General features: G+C 32.1%; 3 protein-coding genes across 3 annotated transcripts; 2 read left to right on the forward strand and 1 right to left on the reverse strand.

The window, feature by feature from the left end:
- Positions 1-5: 5 nt before the first annotated feature.
- On the forward strand, positions 6-5710 carry LOC146531093 (mitochondrial 2-oxodicarboxylate carrier). The gene is made up of 4 exons (XM_085199181.1): positions 6-480; positions 1139-1411; positions 2539-2720; positions 4915-5710. The coding sequence occupies exons 1-4, from the start codon at positions 142-144 to the stop codon at positions 5045-5047; spliced, it is 927 nt and encodes a 308-aa protein (XP_085055307.1). The 5' UTR covers positions 6-141; the 3' UTR covers positions 5048-5710.
- A 143-nt stretch (positions 5711-5853) lies between these two features.
- Positions 5854-8286, forward strand: LOC146531094 (uncharacterized). Its single transcript, XM_085199180.1, has 3 exons — positions 5854-6010; positions 6251-6708; positions 7031-8286. Exons 2-3 carry the CDS (start codon positions 6266-6268, stop codon positions 7860-7862), a joined length of 1275 nt encoding a protein of 424 aa, XP_085055306.1. The 5' UTR covers positions 5854-6010; positions 6251-6265; the 3' UTR covers positions 7863-8286.
- Positions 8287-8846: 560 nt separating this feature from the next.
- Positions 8847-18710, reverse strand: LOC146531095 (ecdysteroid-regulated 16 kDa protein-like). The gene is made up of 4 exons (XM_085199182.1): positions 18530-18710; positions 13873-13986; positions 13088-13206; positions 8847-9746 (listed from the first exon to the last, which is right to left on the reverse strand). The coding sequence occupies exons 1-4, from the start codon at positions 18594-18596 to the stop codon at positions 9606-9608; spliced, it is 441 nt and encodes a 146-aa protein (XP_085055308.1). The 5' UTR covers positions 18597-18710; the 3' UTR covers positions 8847-9605.
- Positions 18711-24428: the final 5718 nt, after the last annotated feature.

Here is a 24428-nt window from a genome sequence, read left to right on the forward strand (position 1 = left end):
CGCAATTTTGAGTATTTTTAAAATAAACTCATTTGCGCGTTGAGTATTCAGTGCTCATTTGTGTTTTGCGAACGCTTTATGCGGAATGGTTACAGTGACTATTTTGTTGTGTTAACAGTATTGTAATATTAATTATTAACCATGGCTGACATAGAAAAACTCTTAAAACAAGCAGCAATGCAGATCGGGGCTGGTGGAAGCGCTGGCTTTATTGAAGTTTGTATAATGCATCCTCTAGATCTCGTCAAAACAAGACTACAGCTGCAAGCTACAAAATCATCTCTCCAAAGTTCGAGTCATTATTATAATGGAATAATTGATTGTATGAAGAAGATGTACAGATATGAAGGTTTGACGTCATTTTGGAAAGGAATTTTGCCTCCTATTTTAGCGGAAACACCGAAGAGAGCTGTGAAATTTGCGACTTTTGAACAATATAAGAAATTATTTTTGTTTGGCTCCAGCTCACCTACTCCACTTGTAAGTATTCTAAACATTACATTTAGTATTAATGTATATAAATATATGTAAATGCACATATTTTGTAATTCATATATAAATATTAAATATATTTATTATCTTTTTAATTCCTATTAAAATTCCAATCCATTTTAAAAGCCAATATTTAATATCTTGATCATTAAATATAATAATAGACATTTATATTTCCTTACGTTATAAATATGATATAGTATAATACTCATTGTATAGTTAGTTGACTTTAGTTTATTTAAACACTGAGCTTATTTTTATACTAAAATATTTATTTAGCGTAGGTTTATTTGTATAAATTCGTGATAAGTAATGGTAATAGCGATAACATTTAAACAAATTTTACACTTATATTGTTAATGAAATAAATGCTAAAATGTTGTAATAAGTGTTATTAGATATTTTGATTATAATTTTAGACATGTTTTTAGATGTTTTTGTGATAAGACGAATGCGATGATTGTGAGTTTAATTCTCGCGCATGGGAAACAGGAAAAATTACATGCATATACTGTTCTATATACAGGTGTTCCCTTCATGTGGCTCAACTATTTTATTAAAAAAATGTTGAACAGAATGATTTTATACCCAATTCACTTTGACTCCATTTTTTTTTACAATAAAACAAAGTTTTATTATTTTACAGACTTTCGCGTTAGCGGGCTTGGGTTCGGGTATTACTGAAGCAATTTTAGTTAATCCATTCGAAGTGGTCAAGGTGACACTTCAATCAAACAGGGCCTTGGCAACTGAAGTGCCGAGCACTTGGTCAGTTACACGACAAATAGTTAGAGAAAATGGTCTAGGATTTCGAGGACTCAATAAAGGTCTAACAGCGACGATAGCTAGGAATGGAATATTTAATATGGTATATTTTGGATTTTATCACAGCGTTAAAGGATATTTACCGGAATACGAAGTGAGTAAAATACCTATATACTTTTTATCATCATCATTTCATTTTTGCTATTGTGGTGGATAGACAAAAACAATATATAACTTTGTCTTCTATTTTCGATCCGTTTTAGAGATTATTCTTTGAATGACATTTTAACTGTATTTTATCTAAAAAGCGGCCAGAATATCCCCAAAATGGTATCACGATAAATATTCCATACAATCTCAATGGAACTTCTATTCGGTCACACAGTGACCCACACCCAGGGCTACTGCTACGACGAGAGCTGTGTAGTTGTAGTTCCGTGTGGCTTGTAAATAACTACAACATAATATTTTGTAACAAATTTGTTTTGTTTTCTAACTAGGCCCAGAACGGCTGCAAAGACAATATTACATGAGTAATTGATCGTTTAAGTCATATTTCATAATAAGTTGTACATTTAATAATCTATTGGTATATTTGTATTTACAACAGTGTACCTACATTATATTCTGATATTGATAAATATTTGCAAAGCACTCTACAGTAAGAAGCTGTTTGTTTTAAGATAACCTTATCGTTGTTGAGATACTTAGCGAGGTTATTTTGAATTTCATGTATCAAAATGTTTATGCATTTTTCTGTTAGAGATATTTTTGATGATAGTAACAGTTAAGATAGATGCTGATAGAAAAAAATGTCTTAATGATTATGCCCGAAACTTTGTTTTATTTAGGACATTTTTTTTAAATTGTTTTGTGCTCATCGATCTGGGTTCAGTCGTGGGTTCAATCTTAAATGGGGTATTTTCATATATATCGCATGTTTTCCACAGTAGATGTTTTTTTAGTTTACTTAGATAAAAAACTGTGCTTCGTCACTCAGCACACAACATCTCTAAATAAAGATATAATGAATTTACGAGTAAATGGAATAAAACATCATAAGGTGAAAGGTTATCGAAAAAAAAAAATAGTTTACCTCAACTCCGCGCTTTGCTTCATTACTAGAGCGAAGAAGATAATATTAATTATTTAATCTCCTCCAATGGGAATCGAACCTCTAACTTATTAGGTACACTCGAACGCTGCGACTGCTGTGCCTCAAGCTCAACTTAGGAACAGCGATGATCGCGTAATATGATTAATGTTATTATTTGATTACAGGATCCTTTATTAGAGTTTGGTCGCAAAGTAGCCATTGGTTTCACGTCGGGAGTCCTGGGGTCGTGTGTGAATATTCCGTTTGATGTGGCAAAGAGTAGAATTCAAGGTCCGCAACCAACGCCGGGTTCTATAAAGTATAGCTCTACTACGGGAGCAATTATTTTAGTCTATAAAGAAGAAGGGTAAGTGTTTATATATGACAAGAAATAAAACAAAAGTTAATTTTTTTTCTTATGTGTAATTTGCTTGCTCATATATATTGCTATTAATTTAGCTTCACGCTTTATCCCTAGCGGGGTAGTCAGAGAGAACGGAGCGCTAAAAGCTATGGTCTCTACACACCTCTTTCGCCTCGTCCACTGTCTCTCATCAACCTCTTTATACATGTCCTCATACTTTTTACGTAATCTTCCTCCAGTATCTTGGATAGTGTGTTTTCGAAGGTCAACCGAGGTCTTTCCCTACCTATCTTCTTTATATTGCTATTACTTGTATTTATATAGATTTAAATTTACTTATATTATATTTTGAATTTACTTATATTTATATAGAAATTAATTAGAACCAAAATATAATTTTTGCCGTATATTTTGTGTAAGAAATGTTGATACGATATTTAACGCTTTAAAATTATCCATTGAACACTGTACAAAACCGTACTCTTAGCGTGGCGCCGTGCCAAGGACTGAGATACTATCTTATGGTTACTTGTATAGATACTGATTGTTAATAACTTCTTGTTTTTATTTTTAATGAAAATATATAATATATTTATATCGTTTAAGTTTAAATCTCTAAATTAATGCTGCCTAAAATTTAAAATTCTTCGTATTATATCTACTACATTATTACATTTAAGGGGACTTAGGTAGATTTTAAGGACATTTTAAGCTGGATGAAATCCATCACTTTACTTTGGCCTTTCAGATCAGCATTTACAAAATAAAGATATTTAATTTCCCTACTTAGTGATATGTAATTAAGTATATTTATTTTAATATTTAATTTAAATGCTATATGTACTTGAATTACCACTATAAGAGATTAATTTGTGTAAAAGACAGTTTTCAGAATTCATGGTTTTACCTTCGTGATCAACAAAGTATTTGGATATTATCCAATATTTCGTCATACAACTTCATGAAAAATAAAGATAAATGTTTTATTTTTGAATATCTCTTTAAAAGATGCTATGTCATTGACCGGTCACAAGTAAAGCGCGTTTTGTTATAGATAACTCGAATGTCACTTTGTTCTCCAATATCATTTTTAAGGTTCCGTCGTCCCGATCCACGAAGTAAAACGGGACTCTATTACTGAGACTCTGCTGTCCGTCCGTCCATCCAACTGTCTATTGGTTCGCCTGTCACCAGGCTGTGTCTAATGAACTGTTACAGTTAGACAGTTAAAACTTTTACAGTTGATGTAATTTTTTATTTTAAACGGTAACAGTTAGATGCCTCCGATTCAATAATCGTGATTTTTTACCGTATACTTCACTTCACTTGCCTTTTTTTTATATGGATAAGTGAATATCTACTACGCATTTTAAGCAATATAATTATGTATTATAATAAATATTAATATCCCCTCAAATAGGATTCAAAACACAGATGTCCACGTCTAGACAATGATATTGCTAAAATTTGCCTTCATGTGTGTTTGTCTATACTACATTATAAAATGTATATATATATATATATGAATTGACTTTGACGTACCTTACCGTATTTACCACCACATATCTCCCGCATTACCGACGTTAAGGTATCTTGTGCTAAAATATTCGTTCTCCTCTTTTAGCCCATTTCAAGACATTGCGTGTTGAGTTAAGGAAATTAAAACCACCTTTTATACGATTACCTACTCAGGAAGGTAAAATTATGTGCACTTCTCAAGTACGTCACGATAGCGCCATATAATTATTTGCACATTTGTATCTATTAATAGAATACAAAGTCAATGATCTTAATCACTTCTATTTTCATACTTTGTTAATTGCTATATTTATTAATGATTGGCAAATGAATGTTCCTAATGTAATTGATTCGTCGGAACTTCACTACAACTATTTATGTATGCAATTTAGTTGTAATTCGAAAAAATGGGAAACGGAGAAGCTTTGAATGACTTATAAATATTTTTAAAATCTATAGTGGGACTAATTTCGTTATTGGAATTAAGTATTATGATTTTTTAACGAACCATAAATATTACTTAGGGCTATAAATAAAAAGACTCAATAAAAAAAATAGAGTATTGTTTTGTTATTATCTAATATAAAAGAAAGAGTTTTCAATTTCTTATTTTTCTTTTATATTTTAGGCTTAAGATCTTTTTGTATATAGCCAAATAAAATTTAAATATTAATTTCAGGTTCCGTGCACTTTACAAAGGATTACTACCGAAAGTATTGCGACTAGGACCAGGAGGCGCAATCATGTTGGTTGTTTATGATTACGTTTATCATTTCTTAGAAAATAAATTTCAAGACAAACGACATTTATAAATTATTAACGATGTACTGTCTTTTGTACAAATATTATAAAAAAACTTGTAACGTTTAACTTCTTGTTATCGTTTATATTGAAGTTGAAAAAATTGTTAGAATAAAATAATCTTAGAAAAATGGAGAAGTATGTTGTTAGAGTTTTTGATATCTTTTACCAAAGCATTTTTTAAATAGATTATAGGCAATTATTAATTAAGATTTACTGCCTTATGTAAATAACTAATGTAAACAAAATAATCGAATAATTTTCATTTGGAATATTACATTATTTTATCTTTACATTACATAAATGAAAGTATTCCAAGGGTTTATATAAAATTTTATAGCATTTATAAATCTATAAAACTGTATTTTTATAATGAATATAGAAAAAACACTTAAGTATTATAAATATGTTATTTTACTTAAAAATCGGTTTCCTTCCCTTAATAATAGTAATATTTTTTTACAAATATCATTAAAATTAATATAACTTTTATTCTTTGAATGGTTATAAAAAATATTATAAGTTTTCACTAAAATAATAGCAAATTACAAAAATGATTAAATATCAGAGAAGTTATTAAAAACAAAATTTACCTATATTTGTCCGATTTTTATATTAGATTATTTAAATTATCCAAAATTAATACTGTTTAATAAATATCTATAGTAGTGCAATTTGTATTATTATTTTATAAGATTTATATATCAATTAAAATATGAAAATTTACTATTTAGTAAGTTCGGTTTTACACATTAAAATTGCGGTTTTTCCATTTTTTTTTAATCTGGCAACATTTCATCAATGTCCACCATATTGTATTGTTTTGCTACTGAGATGGAACTGTTCCTCACTAAATTTTGTATTTTGTAAACAAAACGCTCAATTAGAATTAAGTAGTAATAAACTTAAAAGTTTCAAGTTTCAAAACTAGATTATAATACCAGTGAAGGAGTGAGGACAGTTTTTGTGTTTATGTAAGTATTACCACTGTATTATTTATTTGCATTTCATTGTTTAGTGCAAATAGAATATATTATTGAGTAGTTCTTTCATTTTTATTATAATCGATCGATAATTAAATTATAAATATTTTGTTATAACAAAAGATATTAAATTTACCTTAAACAAATTCTTAATTTTTTAAAAATTTTAATATAAAATAAATAAGTACATTCTAAATAATTAATAAAGAAGAACTTATTTAAAATTTTCAGATACTACCACAAAAAATGGATCAATTACAAGTACCAGCGAGCTTACCCCACATAGTACAAGTGTACCCACCTGCCCTCCACCCGTCCTTACATTCCCAAGGCAAAGTATCCTACCAACAGACCATCACCTCAGAATCCCTTCAGCTCCCTGTCACTTCCCACATACATGAAATACAAAATCCTCATTTAATATCTCAAAACCAAACAGTTATGTCTTGTCAACAAATACATGTGCCTTTACAAACTCAAATGCAGTCCCTACAAGGAGATATGACGCAGCAATTGCAAATTACTTCCCATGTCATTTTGCCGCAAGTCCCTATGTTTAAACAACATCTCTTAACCAATAGCCTGCACCAACAGTATTTTGGACAGTATGAAACATTTTTGAAAGACCCACAATGTGTGATAGCTAAAGTTGAGCCTGAAGTTCAAGTTAATACTGAAAAGAATATTGAGTAAGTCATTTTTGTTTTTTCTATCATGTTCTAATCATATTATAAGGAATTGTTAGGCTGAACACATTAATCATAGGATGTACTGGTTGGAATTGATAATCTATTTTTATGTTATAGGCTATATAAAGATATATAGTTTATTTGACATTTACATACTTGCAGTCAGTCCTTCGAAATTGAGAATGTGTCTTGTGACATACATAACACTTATTTTCACATGATTATGGCGATCAAGCTACACATATATACATATAAACAAATTATTTTATATATTTCACATGCTTGATATTGAAAATTAATGTTATCATTATTACATTTTAAGCAACAAGCCAGAAGCAGCAATTGAAATAGAAGTTAAAAAGAAAAAAAATAAAAGATCTTTTCGAAGCAAAATACGTAACCCCAACACTTGGGCTTGTAATGTAAGAAAATTGAAACACCAAAGAGGTGAAGCCTATATCAGTTGTAGAGGAAAATATGTTCCAGAGAAACAAATTAGTACCACAAAAGACTGTTTATATTCCTGCAAGTTTAAATGCAACGAAAAAATCAATGATGCAGACAGACAACATATATTTAGTGCTTTCTACTCCTTGAATGCAAATGAAAAGAAACATTTCTTATTGAACACTACAGAAAGAAATTGTATAAAAGCAAAAAAAAAAGATATAGATAATAATAAAAGAAAATATGCATTTAAATATTTTTTTGTTATTCGAGCTGTGAAACATGTTGTGTGTAAGAATTTCTATTTAGGCACTTTAGCGATATCGCAACGACCTATTTATAATGTACATATGAGTAAAAGCGAATTGAATTTACCGAAGCCTGATGGTAGAGGGCAGTCAGAGTCTAGTGCTCACCCGTTACCAAAAGAACTAAAAGACAGAGTACGGAAACATGTAATGTCGTTCACAACCACTGATGGAAAACCTGTTAAACAGTTTTCTATTAAAAAACAATATTTAACGTCAAATTTAAGTATAAAACAGATGTATAACATGTATGCAAGTGAGTGCAGTAAAGACAATGTGACTTGTGTTAAAGATTCTATGTATAGAAATATTGTTAGGACAGAATTTAATGTCCATTTTAAGAAAGACAAGCCGGGGCAACTTTGTACTAAATGTAAATGTTCTATGAAACAAAAATGATATGTAGTTTCATATTGAAGATATCTGAATTGAGAGATCCATGACAGAAATTTTGATTTAAAGTTTGAATCTAAGTTTAAGAATGTACAAGATTGTAATTATTGTGATTATGTAGAAAATGGATTTTTATTCTAACAGTAAAGAATGCAGAATTCAAAATTATTCTCAAATGGACAAAACTATGAAAATAAAAGTGCTGCAAAATTGATATTGGTATATCATAAATATATACTGCAATCTTTTTATTTCATATCAATTTTCAAGTGAAAGGAAATATTTGTCGCTATCAGAGGCCTTAAAACAAAACTAATTGAAAAGTATATTTTAAAAATAGTATAAATTTTATATGGAAATACAATACATAGATTTATTATATATTTTTTTTATTTTTGTAATGGAAATAAAATAATGAAAATAAATTCAATTTTGTGAATTTCTTTTTCCGATTCATTTTCGAATCTGTTTTCTACACAAATTTTATTATTTAATATCTAATAAGGTGCATTTTGATAAACACTAAATTGACTAAAAACCTTTAGGTAGGTATACTTACCTATATATTTTTAACAGATTTGAATATTCTTTCCTAAGCGTGGATTAACACTTTAAAATTATTTAAAATATTTATTTAAATGTATATTTTAATTTTTTCGTTCTGGTGCGAGGCAAGACGCGGCGTTGAGTTCTGCCATGCATGTACATGTGCTCTACTCCTACCTTGCTGCGTACGAGACACTGCGTGAAAATGGTTTTTTTTAAGAAAAGAAAAACTACTTTGGACATAAAATTATTTATATTTTTAATTTGTTAAAATAAACAAGTTATTGCACAAGATCTCTGCAACTGATTGTCGTTATTGTTATATAAATAAAGTTATTTAAAAAGAAAAACATATTTTATCTCGAGAAAAGTTGAATTTTTCAAAGTTTTAAATAAATAAAAGTAAAAGCGCAACGAAAGCGGAAATATAAAAAAAAGAATCTATATTTTATTTATTTTTTATTTAAGTTTTAAATGGTGACAGACAACAAAATGTTTTAATGGAAAAGCGTCACTACTTAAACGATAAATGTTTTGGTTTACCTTATCTTCAGAGTGGTTATAACTTATACATAGCTTATGAATATTTAATTATTTATATTTCTTTAAAATTGTAAGTAATTAATTAAAATATTAAAGTATTAAAAATGTTACACAGTAGGTCCATAGAATAATCCGTAAAAAGCGGACTATGCCTGTACCGATCCGAACTTCTGGTCACGCTGATAAAAACTTAATTAACATCACAAAAAATATTAATTTAAAATGTAAAAAATATATATTATTGAAAATATTTATAATTTTCATATTAATAAACCGCTCTTAACACTGAGTTCTGGACATGCTTTTTTCATTAATAAATTACAATAAATTGTGCAAACGACATCTCAAGATCGATCTCAGAGTTGAGAGCGACGTATAATTACGGGTCTTAGACATAAGACAAACTTAGCTCTATTTTTTGGTTTTAAAGTTAATTAAAGATATAATTATTGTTTCATTATTTGTTTTGTGCAATTCTTTTAATTGCTATTTATAGGTTGGAATGTCAAAATGGAGTATTTACTTATTTATTTATTTATTATGAAATTTAATTTATCAGTTCTGGTAATTCGAAACACAATTACCATATTTATTTTTCCCACGCTGTTTACACTATTTTTTTAAGAGAAGGTTATTATCATGATTTTTTAAGTATAGTTTCTAATTTATCCTCGCGGGTATCATGATGCAGACGAGGTCATCCCCGTCTTGGTTCTTCAGTTCCCACTTTACCTCCACTCTCACTTTGGGATACGACTTGAGGATTGGCATCGTAGTTTTATACGATTCTTTGTCTCCTGCCTGCAAACAATATATATATTTTTGTAAAAATATTTATATTTTTTCAATATTTACTTATGTATTATTTTCATTAAAATTTATATTTTCCTTTCTTCGCTCTGGTGTATTTCCCATTTGTTTTCACAAAATATATCGATTTGGCCAAACTTTACAGTCTAATACTGTTTATGCCAATTTTCTTGTTTACTTTTTCTTTTTTATTGTCGGGTCACTTTTCGCATACTTTAGAGACATTATGTTCTGAAGACACTGAGCTTTGTCCTATAGAATGAGGAAATAAACATGTTTTATAATTTTAATATAATCATTGAATGGAATGATTAGTAATGATTAGTTACTTAGTACTTGGATTCGTTAGGTTAGGTTTCTTTTTTAGTAGGTTTTTGTTTTCATAAACATACATATATATTAATATATATTACACTTTTTTACGTATAGCAAGGCAGCTAGAGGGAACCTTATGTTAAGACACTCTGTTAATGTTATGACATTGCGTGTAGAATGGCAGAACTTAACTCCGTTTCGTCTATCAGAGCGGGGAAATGAAAACAATCTAAATATACTTAATTGCATTTACAGTCACTGCGCCTCAAAAAGTAAAAGCACATATCGTCTACATGTTTGTAATTATTCAGAAAGAGGTTCTACGTAAATGTAATATGTGACATGTATCACCTTATAACAATACCTCAAACGAGTTTCCTTCCAATCAGGGCCGTTGCCTATAAGCAACTGCACCCGATTGAATTGCAATGGAGAATAATCACTAATTTTAAATTCTAGCCCATCGTATTGTCTTTTAAAAACAAAAAATACTTGTGAAAGAATTATTTTGATACGTCTATTAGTTTTTGAGATATTGTCCTTTAAAGTAAGCGCGCGACGCGAGATTCCGTCGGGCCATAACCGAATCGCGTGACGTCACAGGTCTTGCAAAACTCGCTCGCTCAGTTCATCTTCGTTCACTCGCAGTTCGCGCTCTGCTTTAGCTGGCGTTCCACCACAAATTAAGTTTCATTTAATAAATTATATATAGTATATTTTTAAAATCTTCTTTTTTTTTACATACATAATGTAATAGCGAGCATTGTATTTTAAGATATTGAAGTTTTGATAGTACATTGTCAAAAAAACAGTTCTATCCTGCTCGGTTTCATGGCGTGTTGTACCAAAATCTTTAGCTTTGATTATTTTTATTGTAGTATCGATACTAGAAAGCTTAAATTTTTATCAACAACATGGCTGGCATGGCTTGGCTTGGGCGTTACCACAAACTTAATCAGTACTTTAATGGAGAGACTACTCAGAACTTTGATGGAGGCATACAGGAAAAAAAAGGGGAGAGCTCTGCATTAGATTTGCGGCCTTTTTAGATTTGCAGAAGGCCTTTAACTGTGTACCTCGTCAATGTATTTGGAGGGCATTGCGATCCAAAGGGATCCCTGAGGCCTATTTTGAGATTATCAGAGATATGTACCACGATCCCGCTTTGCGATTCGCGATGGTTAGGACTGCTGATGGCGATACCAAACCCTTTAGATCGCAGTAGGGCGTTCACCAAGGCTCGGCTTTTAGTTCGTTCTTATTTATCGTAGTGTACTGTCACGGCTCACATCCAGGACCCAGCCTCCATGGCTGATGATGTACGCCGATGACATTACACTCATTGAAGAGAAGCAACTAATGCTGGAGGATAAAGTGAACCTCTGGAAGGGTGCGCTTGAGAACGGCGGTCTTAAACAAAATGTGTTGAAGACCGAATACATAGCCTGCGGGAGCCCAGACTCTAGCACTGTCTTTAAAGGTCCTGAGCCAGCCGTTAAGTTGGAAAAGTTTCAAGTACCTTGGATCCGTTCTATTATACGGCAGCGAATGTTGGCCAGCACTATCTCGGCACGCTGAGGAGCTTCACGTCACGGAAATGAAGATGCTGCGGTCTGACGCATTCGAGGTAGTCTTGGGGTCCATGACGTAGCGGATAAGCTCCAAGAGCGTGGCCTAAGATGGTATGGCAACGTTGCGCGCCGGCGTAGGAACTATATCGGATGCAAGTTTCTTGCTATGTCGGTTCTGTCCCTGGAGCTACACCTCCGAAGGCCCAAGAATGCGGTGTTTGGATGTCGTGATGCAGGACATGAGTGCCAATGGTCGAACCACTCAGGACGTTACAGATCGTGTAAAGTGGAGTAGGTTAAGCAGGAAGGCAGACCCTGGCAACATACGCCGGGATTAATGCCAAGAAAAAGAAGACTTGGTTGCAGTTGTTGAGGACTCGTCGCTTCGACGATGTAGCCCATTATAAATGCCATGGTATGTTTACAATCACCTCTGCTGGCGGCACAATCTTCGCAGATTAGGTAAAGACTTATTGCTTCTTTTCATTGCATTCTAAGCTACAATAATATAGTTTAATAAGTACACGGTGTTCTGCTGTAATCTACATTTGGCAATACATACATAACCTACTCTTTTAACTTATACGTACGCAATAGCATCATGACCATAACTCTCTCTTGCCGATCTTCAATAATCACAATAAAAATATTATTCAGATATACATATATAAAAATATTAAAAATCTACATTAAAAAAACATTGTGCATGCTCAGCTTACTGCATGAATTTAGTTATATTATTAATATATTATTTTCACTCAATCTTACTACTTTGAACTTGAATAAAAAGTTTGGTACTTTTAACGCAAATAGCGTTACCTACAATATGAAACTAGTTAGGGTGGGTTATATTACAGTTTTAAATAAATAATGTCAAATAAAATAACGTAAGATAGTTATTATCTATACCCCAAATTGACTTAATATTACTAGTTAGACAACAAAACTTACCTTCGCATTTTTACTCCTCGCATTTCTGCGGCGATGAAATCACTATTTTCCGATAAATAATCGGCAACCATAAATCCATCTATTAGAGGTAGGTTATCCGATTGACCTTTTTCGAATCCTTCATCCATTTTAATTAATTGTATTAACACTAAACACAAGCGAGTAACAAAGAAACAAAGTAATAGGCGAGATCTCCTATCACCGTTGGCGACTAGCGAGTTCTGCCAGACCTGTGACGTCACCGCCGGCCGCGGGACTGTTAGCGGCATTTGAAATTTTTGCAAACTTCAAATGCCTGTAAAATCATAACTACTTGGTTATTTTTAATGAAACAAAAACTAGTGTATTTGTATACGTAAAAACTTTACTGTAACGAACTTTGAAGCATTATTTCATACCTATTACCATTCCTCATTTCACTGCATTTACAGTCTTTCACCAACATCTACCCTCTTTTACACGAGTTCGCTAACAATATAGATATAATAAGCTTACTTTTAAAGGACACGTAAGTCCACTGTCCTTGCAGGCGTCGGGCTGCGGCAGCGGGAACGGCACGGGCAGGTTCATGATGACACCGTGCACCACTGTTTCTAAGCCTATCGCGTCCACTGCTGGGGAAATAGAGATTTCATGTTATTTTTTAGGTGTTTTATTTACTTTTTTTTATCAGCTTTACGCTTTACGCACACAGCAGGCTAGGCAGAGGGAATCTAGTGTTAAGACACTCCGTTTCCTACTTTCGGCCGAATTATAGAGGCATTGCGTGTTAAGTGGCGGAACTCAACGCCGCACTTTTGCCTCGACACCAGAGCGAAAAAATGGAAAAATAATTTAAAATAAATATTTTATCACCTCGAGTAGGGATCGAATCCACAAGCAGTCTATTTTAATGTCAGACTTTGTCCGTACCCCTGCGCCACGACTGGCGTCAATGCCTTATTTACAAATATTACTGTTACATTTGTTATAGACAGATATGAATATATTTATAGATATTAGATATATTCCGTAGGTAGACTGGATCAAGTAGGTAAATGTGTTCTGTGGACTGGATATACCATACATATTTTTTTAAAGCAGACAGTTAATGTCAAAAAACTTTATAAGATCAATTTTAACCTATACAATCTATTTATTGTTGCTTTGAATCAGTCTATGCACATGACTTAGGTTAAGAAATAGATTTTTTTTTAAAGTTGAAAACAACTAATTTTGCTACTATATTCTGTTCTTAAAATTAGAAGATATTTCAGCCAGCGTTCTCGATAATTACTTACAAGGTGTGAAGTCGACGGATATGGAAACATTGCTGTTCCTCTTGAGCACGCACTCCTTGGCGTTCTCGGCGCACCCGCTCACGCCCACATTGTCTACTGTCGCTAGTTTTGAACCTGGGAATAAAGAAAAGGTAAAAATATGAAATATAAATATGTAAATATTCGAGATAAATCGCGAGAGAGAGTGAGAGTAACGGTATCGGTAACGAGGCAAAGCGCGTCGTTCAGTTCCGCCACTCAATACACAATGTGTCCAGAATTCAGTGAAAAGTGAGAAACGGAGTGTCTTAACACTGTGCGGGAAATAGCGTGAAGCTATAAGGAAAAAGAAAAATCTACAGCCTAGAGTTCCTCAATACAGGGTTCATATTGTTGGTTGTTACCTAAGCCACGTACAGATGGCAAGTTTCACGACACAAGTATTACAAAGTTGACATTCTTCTTAAATTTTATTACGTAGCTTAACCTCATAAAGGTAAGCCGGTTAAATATGAATGATGTGTCACTTAGCTCTCTTCAGGTAGAAAAGTAAAATCAATGGATAGTATGTTTTACATTACAATAGAGTATATGTATGTATGTATATGGCCTTACCAGTAATTACTAGCGACTAGGTTAATATATTCATTCAATAGCTCTAAATATACTAACTCCTACGTCAAGGTATTACAGCTGCAGCAGACCTTGCTCCTATTTACGAAAAAATAGATGTCCTCAATTTTTAAGTTTTATATTTTAAGGTCACGGTTCGTTCGTTCGTTGCTGGTTCGACATTACTAGGTGGAATGACTTGTTTTGACTTCTGATAACAGGACAATCTTAGCGCTTATAGTCAGACTTCATTTTTATTAATCTTCATGCTGTTTCAGAGCAGAGCAGAGGGTAGGTAGAGGGAACTTGAGAACATAGTGTTAAGACACTCTGTTCCTATTGAGATTGCGGGTTGAGTGGTGGAAGTCAACGCCGCGGTTTACCTTTTTACGAAGAAATAAAAATATTAATTATTTGATTCCCCGTCTGGGAATCGAATCAACAACCGTAGCGTTTACAGTCACACCAACGCACCACCGCGCTACGACGGCTTGAATTCAATTAATTAAATGAATTAATATGATATTGTAACTAATACACAGTATCAAATATCGTTTGACGTCACACATTCATTAAGCCCGACCTCAGATCTGCCTTAATTAACTACTTAGCAGTGCATTTACATTGGCTTTGTTTGAAACGTATTATTACTATTACCAGCTAAGGTTAGACTATAAACTATTTTTAGAGATCATTCATAGTTTATCGACATTTAATTATAATTTTGTGAAAAAAGTTATTTTCTTATTCAATTTTGAGTTCGGTAACTCAGCGCTACATTTTACATGATCAAACCAGAATGATGAAAATATTATGAACTCGCTATTACCTGCAGCTTTGCGTGCAGTGGTGAGGTGGTGTTTCCTACTACGAGTAAAAATATAGTGGATACGTCGAAACGATTTACAAGACCTTCTATAGCCAGATCCATAGACATCCTCGATAAATGGAATAACGAATGAATTTTTGAATTCTAAGCACTAGTTTCTGAGCTTAGTGCGACCAATCAAACAAAATCCTCATCCTCAACAAAATAGAATAAATAAACATTATTGAAGTCCAAGTGGTCACAATTATTATATACAATGAAAGCACGTCCAACTCACACGGCAAATGAAACTAACTTTAACTATATAAAAATTAATAAAAAGTAAAAACTTCAGTTTTAGCTGTTCTAAGTGAAAATAAACTGAATTCGTCAATTTAATCCCCATCCCCCTAATCTACCATTATGAGTTAATTTAAACAAGTCAAAAGTTACACCATATTTTGGTGAATCCCATTATTTTCTCCTGCATTATAAATATAATTTGTGGTGACGAACAAACTTTTCTAAGCTAAACTAGCGGTTTGTTCACGAGGGTGCATGTACGAGTGAAATGGACAAAGTTAACTATATTATAAATGAATTATTAATTTTTCGCTTTAACATACTTATTATACCTATATGAATGGTTAAAATTAATAACTTTTTCTATTTATTTTCATTAAAAATGTTCTGTGTTTAGTTCATGAGGCCAGTCGTGACATAAATAACAGAAATCTAAGGAAATCTTTGTAAACATTAATAAAAGTAAATTTTAAATATTTTTGTTATTCGTACTTAATTAAGGGTTAATTAAATATTTTTATCCTAAACCTACGTAACTTTTCCCCGTCCGTCCCTGGCGGTGGGAGACTGGTGCTGACATTTACGACTTCAAACATTCAATATCATTTTTTAAAAATTGAATTTAAGACATTTCTAATTTTTGTTTTTGTGTCAATTTGGGAGGTTATTATGAAAATTTTAAATTGCTTTTTTATTCAATTAAAAATTTAATTAATGCATACGCTTATGAAATTTTTTATTTAATACATTAGTAATAAATAACTCTCTATAATAGGATAAGAATTTTCTCTTGGATCTTAACAATTTAATCTTAACAATTTAATTTGGTCACATAATGACTTTGATTTACAAATTATACATACATATCATAATCAAATATTTGTTTTAAATAAGAACATTCCCCAAGTAAACTTCGAACTCACAACTATCGCACATTTTCAACTACACATAAACTGAGCTAAAATGATGTTTTATATGACTCATGATAACGCATATAGACACAATATTAGTTGATGGTCTCATTGCTCTTGTTCTTGCTCTGGCGGCGTATCAAATGACGTTTCCACATCAGCAGTTGGACCACGTGACTGTTCTATTCATTTTTGTACTAGGTTTGTATATCATTTTTTCTTTTATATTGGTTTATTAATGACTTTAATGTGGCTAGTGATGGCGCAAAGGTATGAGGGTAAAAACGACAGGTTGTGGGTTCGATGTTCACTCTCACTTCTTCGCTCTGGTGTCGAGGCAAAGTGCGGCGTCGAATTCCACCACTCAACGCGCAATGCTTCTAGAATTCAGCGGAAATTGGGGTACGGAGTGTGTTGAAACTACACCCCTTCCCCCGGTTCCCTCGAACTACACCCCTTTATGAGCGCGATACAGCGTGAGAAAAAAATTAGGTCTGATCTCATTTTTTGAATATACAGTTATTGGTGTTATAAACAAACATATCAACCAACAAACCTACCGCTATGTTTTTGTAAACTAATGTGGTATTTTTCATTTTCCTACAAAATTAAATACTATTTTGGTAAAAAAATAAAGATACGATATACATAAGTACACGTTCGCTCTGAAGGGTAAGAGTTATTATATGAGTATAGCAAGGGATCACAAATTTTTTGGTGAAAATAGCAAAATTCGCAAGGGTTCTGTAAAGTAGATGAGTATTCTAATAATTTATTATCAAGAACGTTACTAAGTAAAACAAAAATATAGTTTATTGATATTTATATATGTGATAGAATTTTTATATTAGCTTTACGCTGTATACCGCTTATAAGAGGGGGGACCGAGGGAACTTAGTGTTTAGGCACTCCGTTCGTTTCCGTACACTTCTTAGACATTGCACGTTGAGTGGCACAAATGTATAGCTTTCAGAACTAGTTCTTTCCTGAACTATTAGTAACATTAAGTTTGTACGTTAAGACACTCCGTTTACCCAACTATTTGATTTATACAGCTAGAAGTTAAATAAAATATAAAATATGAAGGATTGAATGTATCAACATTATTCATTAAACGTCATTATTATTGACCACTGAATTTACGTAAATAGAAAGCCAAATGCAAACAATACACAAAATGAAGCGCGCACAATCGCACAATGAGTAAAACGATAGCCTTTGTCCTTCGTCCGCGGTTTCATAGACCGATGTGAACAAATATAATATGATTTCATTAAATTTTCGTACCACAATGTCGTGGTTACTTAAATATAAATATAGATATCCCGCCATTTTGATTTAAATATGTAGAAAATATAGATACAAAATATTTTTAAGCCTTTTTAGTTAATGTTCGATGACAGATTATAATATATGTATTTTTTTAATATATTTTGTGTGTGTTTTTTTAAATTATAATTACGATAATTATTTATTGTAAATAACTAAACTTAATTTTTTCAATTGCTATCTTATTTACTTTTATAATTTCCGTATTAAATATTATATTAAAATAGTTAACGCACAAATAAAATAATGTAAGTAGGTGCAATCAGCAAATATATCCATATGAACAAAAATTACGATTTCTTTTAGTAATCGATGAGTAAGATGCTACGCAACAGCATAATATTAACAAACGAAACATACATACATAATATATTTGCGTCTAATTTATTTTATTATTCAATATTGATAAATCTACTAACAATGAAACTAAAAAAAAACAATGATATAGAAAACTATCCAATAACAAATAGAATAATCTAGTAATAAGATAAGTTATCATATTAATATAACAATGATCTATCATTGTTAATATCTATATTTAGAATTTACTTTTCACTCTACAACATTAGTATAATAACAAAAAGTATTTTATTGTTATTGCACTTATCTTTCTTTATTTCTTTGAGGGACAAGATAAAATTAATAATAAATCTAAATATACTTTCGATTGGTTTTAACAAAAAATATTTGTAATAAAATATATTAATCTACATACCACAATCTGTATAAAACTTGGCCTGCGCACACGCAAACAGCACTGTTAAGAAGATATGCACGAACATTTTTATTTATCTATTTATTTAATTATAGCACGCTAACGTGGTGTCGACTCGCGCGTTGTGCTAGACTGACTGACCAGGACCACTGACCAGTGACCACCGGGCGTGTGGCCGATTGTAATTATTTTATATGTCGAGACCTTTATGTTCATTGTCATGCGCCTGCGCAGGTCATAGAGCATATAAATATAATAATACTAGCGACCCCCTTGCGGCTTCGCCCGCTTTTACTACTGGATTATTCATATAATGTATGTTTGCTTTTAAGATTTAGAAGTTTGCACTTAAGATAATGTGAAAATTAATTAAACTCTAATGCAACCCGCATTTTCGTAGTTCCAATAAGGATTTTCCAATTGTTTTACACAGCAAGGATTTTTTAGTAGGTATCGTAATTTTAAATCTGTGCTACTAATCTTTTCAAGTACTTATTAAAATATATTTAAATGACTATTTTTAAATAGTTAAATGACTATTTTTAAACGGAAGAAATTATAAACAAAAGCCTTCCTACTAATAACTACTACAAAAAATATGAAACCAAATATTTCGCGCTGAAATAATACATTCAACTCTAATTATCCAATACGTGCAAACGCATCTAAATCTTCGTTGCTATGCCTCTATAGCGGGCGGCTTTTTTTTTTCGAGCTTGTGGTTAATGCTGAAGAGGGTATTCTGTCCCTGATGAAAAGCAAGCACTACGTAGTGACCTGTACCTGTGAGGAAAATTAAATAGAATGCATTGGCCGGGAATCGAACCCGGGCCGCCCGCGTGGCAGGCGAGCATTCTACCACGGAACCACCGATGACTGCTCATGACGCGCTTGTATAAGCAAAACGTCGCGGGGCGCGTTTCGCAGCAAGGATGTTTTGATATTGTAACAACTTCTAAAGTACTTATTAAAATGAAAAAACAGTAAAAGACAGTTTTGATCTACATTAAATGGCCAACGTAACTAACATACTTATTTATATGCTGAGAGTAAGGGATAAGTGAAACTTAAGTCGGCACAGCTGATGAGTTAACGGCGTGATGTGTCAACAATTAAATGCGTTTTTCTCTAAAACTATTCGCAATTTCGAAATAGTGTAAAAAACTAATTTTATCTTCGTTTAACGTAGAAAATTAATAAAGTATTTTAAAGGATAAGAATTAATACCATTATGGAAAAATATCCCTCACAATAAAAAATATATTGAAATTACTATTTTTAGACAGAAATATGATCACTACACGTTATCCTTAAAAGATAAAAATATGCTCTCGCGGACTTTTTTGTAGATCTTATTAAGAGGAACAATACTCCAGTACATTATTTTCATGTAGTACTTACCATTAAAGCAGCGCATGCGCGAAAGTGTCTCAATGGGTAGGACTTTAGACACATTTATCGTATTTATGTTAATTTACATAAGAATGTACAAATAATAAACTATATATAAACCTTCCCTGAGAAATACTCGACCTAATGGTGAAGACCGCATAAAAATCCGTTGGGTGGTTTAGAAGAAGAAGAGTTAGAAAGTTCAGACAGACACGAAAAGCGACTTTGTTTTATAAGATATAGGATGATAGAATTGATAGAGTTTTTTTTTGTTAGTAACAAAAATATTTTTGTTGTTTATTAGTTAAGTTTTATAGGTATATATACTTTTCTACCATGCACGTATTTCTTGTTACGTGTTTTATTATTTTTGAAGTACTCGTATACCTTATCTTTAACCTTTAACTATGGACGTGAATTTTTTATAACACACATATGGACGTCGGGTCTGTCAGACCAGTGTATTTATTGGTCATATTCCGTCTGTTTTTTAAAGGAAGAAGACAATTTTATGTTTTAGTTTACATGAATAGCCTCAAATCAAACAAAATCAATATAAATAAAATCGCTTTTTATTAAACTTTACGCATCACAACGATTTAAGTAACTTAAGTCACAATTTCAGTCTTTAGTCACATGGGATGACACTTAAGAAAATAATACTATAAAATAAAGACAGATAATAAAATAAATATTTTTTTAACAAAATATAAAGTCTAACAAATAAAAAAAAAAAAAAAATAACATCTTATGTTATAAAATAAAAAATTTGACAACACCTCAAGATAAGGTATTATTGAACATCGATACACAATGGCTTTCAACATTGTAGGCAAACAGGACGATTGCAGTCTATGTTGACTGCAGTATGTGTTGTCTTTCTATATATCTTTTGGGGGCAAAGTGTACATGTTTTTCAAGAACCCAAAACTATTTTTTTAGCTTCATGTTCAATAAATGATAGATCAGATCGCGAAACGCGAGTCAAAGTCATTCTCAATTCTTAGAGTAGCTTAGTATACGAAACGCGTCTTTTTATTTGATAAAGTGCTATTTTCTTTATAAAATGTCATCGTCCAATTCTTTTGTTTGATGTTGATTATAAAGTACCGATATTTTTGTCCCTGACGTGCTTGGTCGATCATTTTTTTCCATTTTATCATAAAAACTAAAAAAAATTGAATCTTTTTAAAGTAAATAATATGTATATTACTAAAATATATAACAAATAATGCAAAATAATATATGATATATAACAATAAAAACATTTGAATACAAATAATACAATTAAAATATTAAAGTATATTTGGTAATATTATAAAAATATATGGCATTTTGAAATCATTCATGTATGGGAAACATGGACGTCGGGTCTGACAGACCCAGGCCCCGTTTAGAAAGTTAAATACTCACGTGTTTTGAACCCAGAGACACAACCACTGCTATGTACATTAATTTTGTCATTAATACGAAAGGTACTGAGCGACTCAGTGGCGGAGGTCACCGAGAAGTGGCCAATTTGTAGAATTCGTAGACCCAGATGGGTCTGTGAGACCCGACGTCCATACTTAAAGGTTAACTAAAAAAATATAGTACGTTCTTTCATATCCATATATAGATAAAAAGTGAAAATGTTCCTCCAAAAGGGGAATTTGTACTCTGGCTGGGTAATCATGTTTATCATTTAAATAAACAAATAGGGCAAACCCCAGAAGAGAATCGAGGTCACTGCCTATTGTCTAGACTCCAGCAGTGAGATTTCTGACCGCTAAAACAACACGCTAAACTACTCAATTGTGTTGCTGCACTGCTAGGCAGATTCCAAAGCAATAGAGTATCTATCTCAACACATCTTTGCCGCAACCGGAAGTACATTGTAACAGTCATGTTTCAGGAAAATCACGCGCATCATACCAACATTTACTGAATAACAAACAAAATTTAATCGAAACTAATGAGTTTATAATATATCGTAATATATATCTCTATTTATAAATATATGGTTTTGTTATGGAAAATTGGGCTTAATGTGAGTACGAATAGTGTCTTAACACTAGGTTCCCTTTACCCTGCTATATGTGGGATAGGTGACAGCGTGAACCTAAAAAAAGAAAAAAGTATTCTGTAAACTTATATCTAAATATTTGTTTATTTGTCTTTTTATAATGTATTTAGAGACTATTAGCCTAAGTTGAATATTGATAAGGTAATGGATGGATCGATACAGACTTCGAAGTTTAATCATAACATGTTTTTTTTATTTGAGCATGCTAAAATAAAAAGGCTGCAAAACACACAAAAAAGAGTAAAGGTCTTTATTCCTAGCGAGGTAGCCAGAGAGAACGGAGAGTCCGCTACGATTCCTGCGTACGGATGGTGAATATCGAATTCGCGACCACTTGATAAGGCCTTTTTTAACTAAAGAAAAAAATATAACTCTTAATATGCTTTGAACTTATGTACCTATTCTACTTATTTATACTAATAAGTATTGTAAAACTGAAGAATATGTTTAATTTGCAACACCAAAATTTTTAAAATGTAAAAAAATATAATATTTAATATTATACAGAATAGAAAAAGATGCGTTTCTTAAATGAGTACGTTGTTTATTAAGATCCTTAGAAAATATAATGAAGTGTAGCAGGACGAGGATCACGAGGCAGCCTATATATACATGCGCGTCAGACCTCAGCCACTTTTATTATTGTAGAGGTGCCCCTTGCAGACACAGTAAGGACTAATTATACCTACAAAAAAAAATTAACATACACAGGAAGGTATTGGGAACCTAGTGTTAAGGCACTCAACGCCGCGTACCAAAGTGAACATACATATTTTTTTTTAATTTCATACATCTTTCGCTTATAGCAGATTAGGTTCAATTAACTTTTCTCGATTGTTAGTTAAATTTTCATAGTGGTGAAGTACAACGCCACGCTTCGTTTTACCTGAACTAATTCAATTTTTCATTCAATATTCAATACAAAATTCATTCATTATATTACCTTAAAAGATTTGGTATTAAAGCCGCTAGTTCAAGTGAGGTATCAGATGAAAGGGCTCTGGCTAAGCTGAGCATAGTTTCAAAAAAAGCTCGAGCGCCAATTTTTGTACGGAACCCTCGGCGGGCGAGTCCGTTTTGCGCTTGTCCAGCTTGTATGTAATTAACTTTGCTCATTCAACGATGAAAGGGAATTCACTTCCACGACAAATGGACTAATCATCATAAAAATATTTTTTAATACGAACAGTAGTTTCTGAGATTAGCGCGTTTAACCAAACAAATTTACTATACGATGTAACCTGCACATAAAAGCACGTAAAGCTGAAAAAAATTTAATAGGCTCGTTACCCATGAATCAGGGACTTCCTAAAGAGTTCTCCGACGATAAAAAAATATATATAAAATGTAAAATATGTCACAAATTATCACATTAAAAAGACACAATTACCCCCAATGTAACATTCATCACCGCCTTTAAAATTGGCTTTAATTCGTTAAACTGAATTAAATGGTCAATCATCCCTTTTACCAAATTGCTGAAGGCATGTGAGACTGATCTCGAGATAGGGACTGAGTGACGGAATTTCGTAGAATGATCTAATTCTTAAAAGATGAGACGACGTCGTCGATTACTGGGCTGTTCAAGTTAAATATTTCTTTTTTAATTTCATGCTATATCTCGCATATAGCAGGATAGGCAGAGGGAACCCAGTGTTAAGACACTCTGTTTCCCATTTCCCGCCGAATTCTAGAGGCATCCTGTGTTGAGTGGCCGAATTCAATGCCGAGCTTTACCTCCACACCTTTAATTTAATAGTTGTTACATTCAACGGTCATATTCATTTAAGTCTTTGTTTTTGACGGTAAACACAGTGATTGTGGGTTCGATCCCTATTTGGCAAAATTATTAGATTTTTATTTCCCCGCTCTCGCTAGACTAAGCGCGGAAACGGAGTGTATTGATACTAGGTTCTATCTGACCACACATTATATAAAAGGGTACAGGTGACGTGGGGAAAGAAGAGAAGATATTCCGTAGTTTAACTATACCAAAGAAGCAATCCGAATAGATTAAGTAAATAATAATACTGTAATTAAAAAACTGGGATAAATTTTGATTGAGATTTTAAAATTAATATGTTGACCTTTAATGCGACACGAAGGAAAGAAGCGTTTAACGATGTCTGTTGTAGCAATTGCGTAGAGGTGACGACAAAGTGACTGACCGGATCTTACATACGAGTACATGTATTTTTATTTATTTTTGGTTCCCGTTGTATCCCGCACAGAACCCTGCACGACTAGAAGAACTATTAGTGATAGATTTTAAATGATTATAAAGAGGATGTGACGGAACCACGGGCTATTGGGAACCAATTGATGCAATTGTTAGCCATAGTTACGCCCACACTTACTGCGCTATGTAATAGCCATAGACATTATTTACTATTTATGTTTATGAATATTTTTATTCTATTTATATTTACTATGTGTTATTAT

This window comes from Heliconius melpomene, chromosome 16, assembly GCF_056956725.1.
Source record: "Heliconius melpomene rosina isolate 202511_hmr_F chromosome 16, ASM5695672v1, whole genome shotgun sequence".
Taxonomy (NCBI): domain Eukaryota; kingdom Metazoa; phylum Arthropoda; class Insecta; order Lepidoptera; family Nymphalidae; genus Heliconius; species Heliconius melpomene.